Raw genomic sequence first — 15,230 nt, forward strand, 5'->3', positions numbered from 1 at the left:
ATATTGTACATATGTTAATACTTGTAATTACGTTCAATAAAAAGGATTTGTCATAAGTATTGATTTCATGTATTTCATACTTCAAAAATAAAAAATTATTGTAGTTGGGTGGGTGGGGAGGTGAGGGTCGACTTTCCAAATAAAAAAAAAATCCAGTGGAAACATTTTCCGAAATTGCTCAGGAATAACTCGTGATCCCAGGAAGTTTAAGCGATTATTGTCTTGAATTTGAATGAAAATTGGCTACGATTTATATTTGTTACGTCAGCATATTTGTGATGTCAATATATGTTACGTCTTACTGGTTGGACTATTATTGGTCGGTTTCGTCTTGAAATAGGCATAGGAAAGAACAAAAGGTTTTATCTGATGCTATGTGAAAATGACACATCGACAATAACACCTTATTCTTGATTACACCTATTTCAGAACAAAAAAAAGAACTTCCTGACTACACCTTTACAAAAAAGGGCCCGCGGTGGCCAAGGGGTTAAGGCGTCTGGCATTCTGCTACCACTAGACATCCACCACTGGGTCGCGTGTTCGAGACCTACGTGGGCCAGTCGCCAGGTACAGGCCGTTGGTCGGTGGTTTTTCTCCGGAAACTATGACTTTCCTCCACCATCAAAACCTGGCACGTCCTTAAACGACCGAAGCTTTTAATTAAGGTTTGAAATGCGTCTTTTTAACATTTATGAGGGTATGCAACACAGCTCCGTTCAAACATATTCCATGATGCGGGTTAGCGAGATGCATTTCAAACCTTATATTTACGTTCTATTACATCAACTTTTATTATATGAAATTAAGAAAAAAAAATCTTTTTTTCACGTTAAAAAGCAAAACACCGTCATCAAAACAACATTAATTGAACAGCCTTTTTCGTGGGAAAGATGATGAGTTGCCAACGTTGACAAAATACACAGTTGAGCAATTAAACCACTTTGTACATTTCTTATGATTTAATGTATAGAACCAGCATGTTTATCAAGCATTGATTATCCTAAAAATTGAAAGTAGATTTTAATTTAAAACAAAAATACCCTATACAATATTTTAGTTGCAAAAAGTTAGAAATTTATTCCGTGTTGGCGGAGATAGCTGACCATTAAAAAACGGTTGTGCATCGGCTACGCTTTCAACAAGATAGAAAGTGAATCTGTGAAATGTGGAGTTTCCTAAGTTTCCTAAGAAACCAGATGACGACTTAAAAGATGATGTTGGCTGATTTCTTGTGTCGATTGACTGTGTCAAGAAGACTAGCTCATCGTTTGAGCATTCGGCATGTGTTACTATCGATGAGGGGACTGGTCGACGAGCCGGGACGATTTCCCCTGCTTCGCCACTTGCGGATTCTGTTCCGTTGAAAAGGACCTGTTATAGGATACGCTTCGGTGGCTCGACATAAAGATGATGTGCCTTGATTCAAACACCAGTCATTCCATATTCTAGGGACACACCCGCGACGTCGCTGTCAGACATATTGACTGGTGCACAGGGGTTCTTATAAATGTGTGTGGCATGAGTTAGGCCTAGCACACGACGTATTTTAGACTTTGAGTACGCGGACTTAAATTTCTTTAAAAATGGTAATTTCTTGTTGATAGTATCACAAAAAGGATTATTAAAATGTATTTACGTGTATCTTAACCGTTGATAAACAATCTCNGGGGGGGGAGGATGACATGGAACGGTACATGTAGTACTGTTACTATCACTACCCACTTGATTTTATTGAATCATGCAAACATTTTCAGTTGGTACTGTTAGCTAGAGACACTGCAACACAAATGTAAATATTAGGACGTAAAACACAAAAAAAACGAACCAAACACCTATAAATAGCTACACCTATTTCGCGTAACATATATGAATAGCTATGATTACACCTATTTCACGTAACATATATGGATAGCTATGATTACACCTATTTCTTGTAACATATATGAATAGCTATGATTACACCTATTTCACGTAACATATATGAATAGCTATGATTACACTTATTTCAACGTAACATATATGAATATCTATGATTACACTTATTTCAGGTTACATAAATAAATGACCATGACCTTGGTCAAAAACAATATAGTGTTATTATTCAGCTGATATCATATTGACCCAGTTATTAGGACGAGGTATGTGACTTCGGCCTCGGGCCAATATCACAGACCAAGGCCTAATAACTTGGCTCATATGATATCAGCTGATTTATGACCCTTTTATTAATTAACAGTGAATATTTGGAATACATAAATTTAGACAATAGTTCAAGAATAAAAAAGTAAAATAATTTTATTTCATACTTTTCCAAATTCTACCGAGACATCAGCAAATCTACTGATGTTAGCCCGAGCGTCACTGTCGTCTGCTGCTGGGGGAACAATGTTGACATTCTTCGAATTTTCAATTTCCTCATGAGTTAATATCAGTTCTTTATCCGTAGAAACAATGTCGGATAGAAAATCATACCTGTCTTCAATTAATACCCCTAACATATCCTCCCCACTTTTTGCATGTTGATCACCTGTCCTCTTGATCAGCGACTCCTACATCACGTCCATTGTTGTTGTTTGTGTTGACACGGGACGGTACGTAAAAAAAACCCAAAAAACACGAGAAATTCCGAATGAAGTGCACGCTCGCTTTGGTGCATTTTTCATATTGGTCGAGTTGAAAGTCGGCCAATATCGGGGAAAAGTCGACCAAAATAATTTTGGCCGAGTTGTGGTAATTTTATCAATATAGGCCGAGTTTGGTTTGCTCGGCCAGAAAAGACATACGAATGTAATATATTAGATCGCTAAATAATAAGATGTGATATGAACCTTAAATGTGATGTTCGCCTCGGTCAATTACATTTTCAAATTCATATAATTTCATGTACATGTATGTACCAGCAGAAATAATTATTCTGGCTCTTTTCAGTAAAGACAAACGAAGACTATAGTACGTTAAAATCCGAGAGTGTTTATAAAGACGGCATAAGTAAATGAACTATTGTACCTTGTTCGTATTTTCCGTAAAAATGTTTTTTTAAGGATATTGAATTGCATATAAATGCTCTTTACAAAAGGAATTGTGCACCTTGGCTGAGTCAATGAAAGCCTCCTCACGAATTTCTCAGTGTTACTTTCCGAGAGCAGTGCTAATCTCTTTTGTACTTTCATATCGGTAGCAATGGTCTTTTTAATGAGTCAGGCCTATCTTATTTAGTGTTATAAAAGTTCTAATTCTAATCTGTTGTCTTGGTCATCAATATCAAGAACCACCCCATCAAATTTACTTCGTGTACCTGTCTAGCGAATCAATTACAGCATTGATAAGTAGTACAGCGCATAGCAAATTACTATCGTGAGAAATAGTGAAGTGTACCTACTGTTTGAAATATTATACTGTAAAAGTACTGATTTTAGCGGACTCAAATCTAAGCGTTTTCTAGAATTGAGCGGATTAAATCTAGCATAAATAAATTAGCGAACTCACAATATGCTCAATAGAAAACAATATGTAAAATAATTAATTAGCGAAATTATAGTTTAGCGGAATTATTTAAAGCGACAAAAGAGCTAAGATTAGCACACTGTTAAAATATGTACGTTTACAGTATTACAATGTACATATTATAATACATAGAAGTGTACAGTGATCCAAAGTTTATCAAACTAGTACATTCTATGCATAATTCAATAACAATTTACCTGATTCCCTTAAGGCCGAGCGGAATGCTGTGCTGAGTGCCTTCGGCATGGTATTTCAGTGAGATAGCACTACAAAGTCGGCATCGGATCTGCGTTGTCACAAGGAGGCAAGTACACCAACATACCTTCCCTCTAGCACACATACACACATGCACGATTAAACGAGTGAAAGAAAAACTTGTTGAGAACTTGCAGGACTTTCAAATCAGAGTTTTCACCAGCACGTTATGTCAAGCTCGTTCGACAAAAGGGCAAACGAAGAATACTTTGCAATTTGTGATGTGATTTCCTACCTCTTACAGTGAAAACTGGCAGATACGCCCGTGATTCAACTTCAGGAACGCTTATGTAAGATATGTACAAATGTAAATAATCATACACAGGATGAATTACACTTTTACATGGAATGTTATATCTTTAATGATTTCAGATCATCCTAATTAATTTAGCAAATAACATTAGAAATGGTATGACTATTCTAAATAGCACAGATTAGTTTGATAATGTCATCTGAAGAATTAAAAATTCCACTTGCAAATCACTTTTATGTTATGTACAGAAGACGTAACAGTTTAGGTGATAAACTAATATAAATAAGTTTCATTATTGTCTTGCAAGCCAGTTTCGACTGAGTATCACATAGAATTACATTTTCCAATTGTTTGCATGTAGTAACTCTGATAAAAAGGATTGTTCAAAAACATTTCTTTTGAAATTATTTCTCTCATTTTTTAAATGTTATTTTGTATCCTTACATGTTTGTCTAGTTCATGTATAATACGCAACTAAGTAGTGTGTATTGAGCGTACCTAGGGATCGACGCTAATTATTGAAGTGCTCAACGTGGGGTGGACATATTCGTACAGTATGCCCTATTGTGGCCGTCTAGACTGTGACGATAGATTTACTAGACTGAAGCATAGGGGTTTGTTACACATGCTCTACTGATAAAGAATGTGTGATTTGACCCATATCAGTTAAGTAATATGGTACTGAATATAATTGTAACGGACCCCTGTGACTTAAAAGAACCTGGATTGTATTGTGAGTTACCCGTATGTAACTGCAGCTCTGTGTTGGTGTCTCACCTTTATGCCTAGCTGTATTGGGACTTACCTCAAAAACTCATCGATAAAGGGCTTACAAACCACAACATCACACACATTAGGTACGGTCATACCTATAGTCCGACTTGAGGTATTAATGCAATCGAAATTGTATTTTGTAAAGTTAAAATTTGTGCTCCGTGTCGTTCTACATAGTATGGCATAAACTGTTATTGGAAACTATAATACAGTGTAGGGTATTATACTGGAACTAAAAATCAATGGTGGAATGCAATGCTATTTTTATGAGTCAAATATACAAAGTATGACCAATATCTATAATTAAAACGACAATCTCATTCTTTACATTGCGCATGTACATAACATAACCACCAGTTCCTTGTTGACATTGACAACGGCGACAAGATGGCGTAAGTATGTTTTACTATGTCACAAGTTCCGCTTATGAACTATGTAACTCTTATGGTTGTGTGCAATATTTGTAAATCTACATATCTACACATGTGTCATCGGTGTCAATTTATCCTTTAATATCGCCAAAGTATAGTTTAATGTCACTCCGTTGGGCAATAGTGACAAAAACAAATTCAAACTGTTATTGATAACATAACTGATATGCTAATCTATGTGTTGTTAACTGCAATACTGTCTTTTATATGTTTTTTTCATATTTTTTCATAACATGTCCCCTTATCACCATGAACGATTTGTTGATAGTCTCACTCGGGACCGACGCTAAATGGAGTGGGGTGGAGGTATTCGTACAGTAGGCCCCAATGTTGTCGTCTGAAACTAACCTGGAATGTATCGTTCATTTACCTGTATTTGTCAAGGGTTCTGTGTGGGTGTCACACCTTTATTGCTAACGGTATATAAAAGGCTTACAAACAACAACACACACACGTTTGGTACGGTCATACCTATGGCCAGATTTGAGGTTTCATGGAATTCGAAACGAAAGTGAAATTATATCATTGAAACGAAAGTGAAATTATATTATATATATATACGAAGGCTTATTAACTTGTTCATTAAACTTGATTTAACTTGTTCAATCTACAAATAATCAAAAAGGTGTGAACAAGTTTTACAAATTGACAAAGTTGAGATAAATGAAACATACTAGTATGATTTTTTAACACGAAGACACAAAAACCAGTCACAACAGTTCAGATATACAAGCCTATATGCTTATGCAGCTTATGTTACTTTAGCCTTAAGAATTTAAAAGACTTTCTATTAATTTTCAGGAATAAACCGTCAACTTCTTCCGTGCTGCCTTTGAAAAGGTTTGTTTTCCTGATTGAAGTTAAACTAGCTATGGATATTAATATTAAGAAATAAATAATATACATACGTATTGTTTAGTTGAATAAACATCATGGTAGGGAATATATTTCAAGTTGAATAATCTCCAAGCCTTCGTCCTGACACTTGCAAAATGTACTGAATATATATATTTCACCATAATATACAAACATATACGGATTTTATCTATTCTATCATGCTACAATATTATTGAACGTGTTTTCGTGTCGAAATCATCAGTGTTTATAAGGTAATATGGCCTTCATCATCCAGTTCTTTTATATTCTTTATGGGTTTTTTAATCATGTACATACATGGACAAACTATGCCCAATATTTATATCATTAATATGACACACACAACTGATATAACGTATTTCAACCACTGCAGTTAATGGGCCTGTTTTCCAGTTTCCACGATGATGTATACGGGAACTATAACAGTCAAACGTCTACACATGTACCGCTATTGAACAAAGCAAACTCTTCCAAGAGTTTCCATTGTTTACATTATTGCTCAGGAGGACTTGTAGAAGAGCATTTGTCGTTCAATGATACAGATTCGACATGCACGCCGTGACTGTTGCCAAGCAATGAATAGTCATTAACTAATGAAAAAGAGTCCTTACCTGAGTGACTTGCTTTATTGTTCAACGATACATGTATATGAGTATTGGTATAAAATATCGGACGTACTTACTGATAATGAAAAACCACGGAACGGAGTGGTGCTTCAACACATTTCCATCCGATATTAGGCAAATTCTCATTCCTTTAATCATTCAGTCGGGTAGAATTTGTTTAAATTATAATAGATGAAACGTCGAAATACGTTTGAGATACTGTTAACAAATGTGTGCATTTTGATATGAAAGCTATAATAAGACCTAATAAATGAATCTTTAAATTTCTTATATAGATGTGGGCACAGCCTCTTCACAATAGCAAGGACTTACAAACAATCAAAACACACACGTTAGGCATACAAGGTGAAAGTACATGCATTATGAACTTATCAAGTTATTTGATCCACAATTAATCAATTTTAATGAAAAATATTGTATTATGCCGTCACAATTATTTTTCAGGAAAGCTACATCAGAAATGGAAAAGCCACTTCCCTCCGGGAAGTCTGTTAAAAGGTATATTTGCTTGTCTTAGTAATAAAGCAGTAATGTAATATTTTAATATATTTTAAATCAATTATTACACCGAGACATTTCGCTTGGGAAACATTGTGTAAATCTTTTAAATAACTAGGGAATATCATAATCTTTTTTGCAGCTAAAAAATGGAAACATAATGATATCAAAATTTTGATATAACTTGAGAAATGAATATTGAAACTGTTTTTATGAACATTTATTATTTATTTACTGATGCAATTTGATGAAGAATATGGACACATTGTATGGTTGACAATATAGGGATATACTCTATTAAACTAGATATATGAATGTCGATGCATTTTATTATGCTTACTAGTGCACTCTCTACCTTGCTCTCAATTTGAATTTGTTAAGTTTAATTTTACCTAAATGTACATGGTAGGAGTTGTTGTGGAGTATCCGGAGAAACCCTGGTCTGATTCTCCTTATTTTTCCCTATGGTCTCGTGTACATATTTCATTTGTGTTTATAGTGACCTACTTCCATCGATTTTGAGTTTGCATAAGTATTTTGTTCGTTCACACACCAGTATTCGCATTTCCCCTATTTGTTTAGAAGGTGGGAAGTTGGATTTGGGTATAATTATTTTGATATCGTCAATTCATGTGATTTCGATGCACCAAATATAAAGTGCTACAAAAGTGTATTAGAATTACTAAGTTATAATGTTTATCAAAATCAATCCTGACTTTGTGACGTTATATATATTCCCTGAAAGATAAAGTTATGCTGGCATTAATGGTATAAACGCGAACAAAACTCTTTCAATGCATAAACATCAAAAATATCTTTTGTAGACTGTTTCATAAATTTGACTTTATCCGTACTGCAAAGTTTACCAGTAGATTAGATTCATAAATACTTAATTTTGCGCTTGAGAAGATGTAATTTCAATGTTGGTAGCAATTATCAATGATATTGATATTCAAAGACAACATCGCTAATACTGTAATGAAGTATTTCAGCGACAATAACAACACAAACATTTATATCGTGGAAGCATTGTTCGTTCCTGATGTCCTGTTATCACGAATCTCTCAAGTGCGTGTACTGAAAATGTGCGTGCAAGGTGATCATTACCGGATTTGTGCAATTGTGATATTTGTTTAATAACTCAACATGACAAACTAGCGGATTCAACAACAAAGCGTGTTTTTTTTGTATTCTGATTGGTCAATATTACAAAATAGGGATGAAATTGACAATAGACAGGCATGCCTAGCATTAAATCTAGAATTAATACAAAGAGAGGTAACTCTTGCATGTATATGTATATATACAACAATTAATATTTACATTTGCGTCCTTCCATTGCATTGCATTGAGTAGGCAAATGTTGTTGTGAGACTATACCAATATTTGCTATTGTAACATCTTCAATCTCTATTGTGACGTCATCAATTTCAATTGTTGTCAAGACTTAGTTTGCTGTTCAAGAAATTGTTTGAAATAACTAAATAAAACATAACTACTCTCTGAAAATGTAATATTTTTATGGTCCTATAACCAACATTTCTATTGCTGACAAACTTATATAAATAAAGCCCTGTTGGGCTTTATTCAGTTTGTCATTTATAGTAATGTGTGTTATAGGACCATAACAACATTAGGTAAACATTCATTGCTTAAATATCAGAAACTCTATTTCGATTTGATAAGGTGTTACTAAGCACATACATAGGTATGTAAAAATATGATATTATGCTTACCTGATATATTTTAACTTGTTTTGTGTTTTAAAAGATGTATTCTCTTAACATAACTTCAGAAATAAGTTCTGCATTCGATTTATCTTATTTTGACGACAAAGCGATTATCATGATACAGGGAAGGTGGGAGACAATTCGAAAGTGAAAGTACAAATGTATGTTTATTGGAATAAAATTGTAACAATAAAACCATACCATATAGATCACTGAAAGTATCCATGTCATTCGGAGGTAACTAGTTCAGTATATATTTACTAGGTCTTTTAATATTAACATAACTCATTGTATCCGAAAATAATTTTTGCACGGAATACATACAATTCTCCTCCGCGAATAAGTTATCTGCAGCAGCCAAAAAGCAATGTCAATTTGCAACTGGTTTGTAAGGATATTTTTGGCACGTTCCCCCTCCTTTTTTTCATTTTCTACGTACATTCATGTTTCAAAACAAATAAAGGAAAATACTGAAATTTTACCAAAACCTTAATTAAATCTCAAGATCGTTACAAGTAAGGTAAAAAAATGATCAAAGCAAGGATTTACATTGAGACCATTGATTCACATCTGCTTTAAGTCCATAATGGACAAATGTACATATGGTGCACTGACATTGTTACCCTTGTTCTGCTTAAAGGTAAAAATAAATAGTGCTGGACTATAACCTATACATGTTATAAGTATTATATTTTAAATCATGCAGTTTTAAGTCCATTTTCATTCTGCTCGATTTCCTAGCAAACGTGTGTATGACGGTGAGTCGGGTAGCTACTCTGACGAATCTGAAGATGAAATCGAGTCTATAGATGAAATCGAGTCTATAGAGGAAATCGAGTCTAAAGATGACATCAAACCAGTTGCAAAGCCAGATATAAAGGTAAAATTGACTTAGCATGTGTTGTAAGTAGACGATCCCTTAAAAAAGAGAGAGACACAGAGAGAGACATGGGACGAGACAGACACAGAGAGACAGAGACAGACACAGAGAGACAGAGACAGACACAGATAGACACAGATAGACACAGATAGACAGAGACAGACACAGACACAGACAGACACAGAGAGACAGAGACAGACACAGAACGACAGAGATAGACACAGAGAGACAGAGACAGACACAGAGAGACAGAGACAGACACAGAGAGACAGAAACAAAGACAGAGAGACAGAGATAGACACATACACAGAGAGATAGAGACAGAGACAGAGACAGAGTGACAGACACAGAGAGATACAAACACAGACACAGAGAGACAGAGACAGATACAGACACAGACAGATACAGACACAGACACAGAGAGACAGAGACAGACACAGACAGAGACAGACACAGAGAGACAGAGACAGACACAGAGAGACAGAGACAGACACAGAGACACAGAGACAGACACAGAGACACAGTGCACATGACACTGATATGTGATGCACTCCATGACACAACTATCACGCTGATTATTCCCTTCTCTTTAAGATTCACACTGTATATAGTGTTGCCGTTTGTCTTCATTTTGGTCAGCTATACTGATAGATAAAGCGATGTATAAATATAGAACAATCGGAATGAGGCAATAAAGAATGTACGGGTCCTAACACAATTTGATCGTAATTTTTCATTCAAACAAAGTTTATTGGATAAAAAACAAGAGGAAATAGCCAAATGGAAGGAATAACATTGAAATTATTAAAGAGTCTCTCCATGGGTGGACAAAAAATATTTGCTATGGTTCAAACTTTTTGTTTTTAATCATGTGATGCAATACAGCTCTTTGAATAGTTTCTTTAATGTTCCTTTCAACTTTCTTGCTCAGAGCTTACCAGGCTTTCTGCCTACCGATGTAACACTGGTGGTCGAGGAAACACAACTTTATGTTAATAAAGATTTACTCTCATCAGCTTCACCTGTATTTGATGCTTGGCTTAAGAAAGAGTGGCAACAAGACGAGTGCACTGACGACACAAAAAGGGAGCTAAACTTCCCTAGAAAAAAATATTATGAGATGGTCACATTCCTAAAATGTCTTATGCCAATTTTCGCTGACCAAGTTACAAGTAATTATGGAAAACGATGATGAATATATGACCTAAAACATACTAATTTAGTAATAACACGACTTAACAAAATTAACCAGGTATTGCCATATGAACAATAATTTAATTTTAACGCATTTTTTACTTTTTAAAACAAATATAGCTCAAATATTTATAAATATATACATATTTTAGCGTTTGAAGTGAAATTCTTCGATAATCAGACTCTCTGCAAGATAAATATGATTTTTGAGCACACCAGGAATAACTCTAAGTTTTGTATAATGTGTATTTAAAATAGGGTTAAACATTGTTGATTTTGGCATTAGCATTCAGCATTTGCAAAAACCACAAAATGGTGGAACAGTTACTAGTTTCAGCTTGTAAAAGAATATATAGGACCTTAATTGTGCTGTTTTTCATTAAACGTTTTAACGAGCTTACACCAAATCACAATAGTGTCCTTTTAAGGTTTTTGAAACAAAATGGACATCATTATTACACTTCCATTTGGAGTTTATATGTATATTCTTATCCTAACATTCTCTCACGAATATAGCTTGCCTCATGAAACACTTTCCATTATGACGATAAAACATTGTATTCGCCACTCTCTGTGCATGTTAAAAAGTTGAAAATATGGCTAAATATATCTTTTACAAGACAAGCTACTAGGTAATCTTAAAGCAGTTATGATGTATGACTTATCAATTAAAATAGAGTATCTATATTTCTATTATATGAGAGTTATGTTTCTTTCACAACTAGAAACGAATCAACCTTAAACCTTGGCGAGCATGGTGTTATAATTACCATATCTTTAGTATGTAAAGCTCTAAATATGAAAGCACGCATGGATTTTTTATAGTTTTTAAATGCCTCCCAAATCAAGATGACAGGTTTAAAGAAAAGTAAAGGAAGGACAATGAAATTGTCTTAGGTTATGGTAAGTCTTACGTAATTTAATGAAACTTAGCCATGAACTTCAAAAGGGAGTGGCCAAAGTTTCTCTTTTAGCCAAAATAAATTAAGAATGTTACGTCATGAATCCTGTCACAGATAGGACAGAGACATCTTCAAAGAGAGGTTTTGAATTCTTTCGTTTATGGAATTAAATTTAAAAGATGGGCAATAGTACATTGATTGAATACGAAAGTTTTGGTTGTCATACTCACTCCTTCCGTTGACAGGGCATACTCTCTGCAAAAGGAAACTCAGGGTCACTCAGTGTTTAGATGTTTAGGGTTATTGGGAAATGCTCCAAACAGACTTGCATCGACTTCCAAAGTAAAACACTAATCATTGTCCCTAAATCTTGTGTATTCATAGCTGCAACACTGGCAACTGTACTCCCATTAGCAGATGAATATCAGACAGAAAACTTGCTCAAAGAATGCGAAGAAGTCCTCCGGAAGCACGTTGGGTCTGTCTCCGAGAGGGATATATATATACCACCATCGCAGGTCGTCACATACCTACGCTGGATCGAACAATATAATCTCAACAAAGTTGAAAAATGTGTTGTGAGATTAGCTTCGTTCCTAAAAACTGTAGAGGTACAGGCAGTTCCAGACTACATAAATGTCAGCAAAAGACTTCAACTGGATGTATCTAATGCCAGAGCCACGCTGCTTGATGGTCTAATGGTGTTCAATGTAACAGAAGCTGCAAGTAAGCCCATATATCTAGTTTAATTTGATGGAGAATATTTCACTAGGCATAACGCTAAAGGGGATAACAAGTTCGAAATTATTTATCGTGACAGTTTTACCAACAAAATAACGACAAACGTGTTTGGGCAAACTTTTAGACTAATTTTATTTGAATCAGCAATAAGCTTCCAGACCATCCCCATTCCATTTTTATTGAGAAAAGATAACAGAATAGAAATCAGCGACAGTATTCTGAGTGTAAAAATACATAGAGCCCAGACAGGGATTCTGGACTGAACTACTTTGCCTTGTAACTGTTTGTACGAAAAACTTCAGTAGGATTCTCTTTTGTTTTACTTGCATTTAGACAAAGATTTTTAAGGATCTGTTTGAAGCATTGGGGTGCACTGGATAGATAGTTTCTGCTCACTGTCAGTAAATTTTTCAGCTCGGTATGTGGAAGTTTATGAAATCTCAATTTCTGTCATGATAAAAAAAAAAAAGTCGCAATACTCTGTAACCATTAAAAATCCCGGGCCGCTAACCTTCGCTCTATGTTCTTATCAACTGGATAACAGCTTGTTAAAACCGGCAGTTCCTATTTGTCTAACAACAATATTTATATTACTTTTCCCGTTTCTACATGTACCACACTCGTTTCAAAGTTATAAAACAAAACGGAATTAAATTTTATTTTCTCAAGTGCCATAAAGATTTAGTGTAAATAATGCCACACATACTGCGATAGGCATTTTTATAAGGACGGTATTTCTTGTCATATCCTGGCACGCCTCTTCTGCTATCACAAGTTTGTATTTGTTAATCCTGCTTCATTTATAAATTAAAGGGTCGGTTAGTATACCACGTGACGTAATAAATCTAAATAAATAAGATGAAAGCACGTTTATTGCGTGAACATTACCCCTGACCCTGTCGAACAATTAATCACCAATTCGTTGGATTCCACTCTTGTGACATATCATGAATTCGTTATGCATGATAATAACGTAAACATGGCTTCAACCCTCAGCGCGATGAGATATGTAGCAGTCGGGACAAAGCTTTCTACATTTATACTTTACATATATGTAAGTCTTTGGAAGTTTAGATATGTGCATACCTATATTCTTATAAGTTTATGAACTCTATTACTTTGCGGCACGGTAAAGTTAGCGACAAATGCACCAATGAATGTACCTTTTTGCGTTAAGAAAGTATTAGTTATGATGTTCATTGTTAAATCAAGGTATGATGTTGTTTGAATTACCCTTTATATTTTCATGTTGATTGTATTTCCTTTCAATTATATTTAGTAAGTTATTTTGCTGTTGTTTTTGCTATTGCAGGAAAAATAAAGGAATTCCAAATCCCTCTCTCTACGTGCTATATGACTGAATGGAAAAGAAATGTAGAAGAAATTGTGAATATCTATCTAGCATTATCAACACTACCAGACGATGCTTTTTCAAGTAAACGGTGGAGCATCCCAGCGCGTGAATTTTTGGAACGTATTGACTTTTCCTCGATTGCGTACAAGTCGCAGTACAAACCAACGATTGGTGCTAATGACGCATGTAAATATTTACGTGATACATTCAAACTCTCGAAAATCCAAAGCAAAGCTTGGAACTATTTAAGTAACTGCATACTTACGGTGGATATTTCCAATAATCTTTGATCAGTACATTATTCGAAACATAACCGATAATGCACGTGCTAGTAAAGAACGACACTTGCTTGGAATTTGCTTTAAATCGTGAATTTAAACATTTGTATACAGACTGTATACATATAAAATATTCGCATCAGGTACTCAAATCATAAAACATTTACGTCTTATGATGAAGTGACTATATCATGATGCGTTGGTCTGTTTGTTTGATTGTAACTATAAACGAAGTGTTTCTCCTGACTCTTGATATGTAAGAAACATGTGTCTTATACTTAGCATTTATATGGGGCACGTCTCTCTCTTACCCTGTACAGGTGTATACACACACTTGCCGTTGTAAGATATACTTTGCTCTTACCCTGGACAGGTATATCCACACTTGCCGTTGTAAGATATACTTTGCTCTTACCCTGTACAGGTGTATACACACACTTACCGTTGTAAGATATACTTTGCTCTTACCCTGGACAGGTAACTCCACACACTTGCCGTTGTAAGATATACTTTGCTCTTACCCTGGACAGGTGTATACACACATTTGCCGTTGTAAGATATAATTTGCTCTTACCCTGTACAGGTGTATACACACTTATGCCCAGTGTGAGATATCCTTGTCACTCCCTAGAATTGAGACGGGGGTTCCCCTATTCAAAACAATGGTATGACGTCACGTCAACCATGCAATGACGCCACGTCAACAATGCATCAACGTCACGTCAACCCTGAATTTAGCCTGAAAGGTTGACACTACAATATGCATCTGATACACAGATTAAGAGAAAAAGAATAATTCACCCCCTTGAGGGTGAGCTGGGGGAATGTCAACCCTCGATAAAAAAAAATCCACGATCACTCCTCCAAGGGGGTGATAAATTCTTTTATTCTCTCTTATAAGACAGAGATAACGATGCAATTACGTCAAATC

At 35.0% G+C, this 15,230-nt stretch overlaps 1 protein-coding gene and 1 long non-coding RNA gene across 2 annotated transcripts; both read left to right on the top strand.

The window, feature by feature from the left end:
- Window positions 1-5,166: 5,166 nt before the first annotated feature.
- Window positions 5,167-7,217, top strand: LOC110457404. Its single transcript, XR_002463691.1, has 3 exons — window positions 5,167-5,181; window positions 6,022-6,060; window positions 7,167-7,217. It is a non-coding gene; the product is annotated as an uncharacterized LOC110457404 (long non-coding RNA).
- A 1,848-nt stretch (window positions 7,218-9,065) lies between these two features.
- On the top strand, window positions 9,066-15,146 carry LOC110457403. The gene is made up of 5 exons (XM_021508660.1): window positions 9,066-9,079; window positions 9,692-9,830; window positions 10,762-11,002; window positions 12,311-12,652; window positions 13,980-15,146. The coding sequence occupies exons 1-5, from the start codon at window positions 9,066-9,068 to the stop codon at window positions 14,309-14,311; spliced, it is 1,068 nt and encodes a 355-aa protein (XP_021364335.1). The 3' UTR covers window positions 14,312-15,146.
- Window positions 15,147-15,230: the final 84 nt, after the last annotated feature.

Source organism: Mizuhopecten yessoensis, unplaced genomic scaffold, assembly GCF_002113885.1.
Source record: "Mizuhopecten yessoensis strain PY_sf001 unplaced genomic scaffold, ASM211388v2 scaffold9125, whole genome shotgun sequence".
Taxonomy (NCBI): Eukaryota; Metazoa; Mollusca; class Bivalvia; order Pectinida; family Pectinidae; genus Mizuhopecten; species Mizuhopecten yessoensis.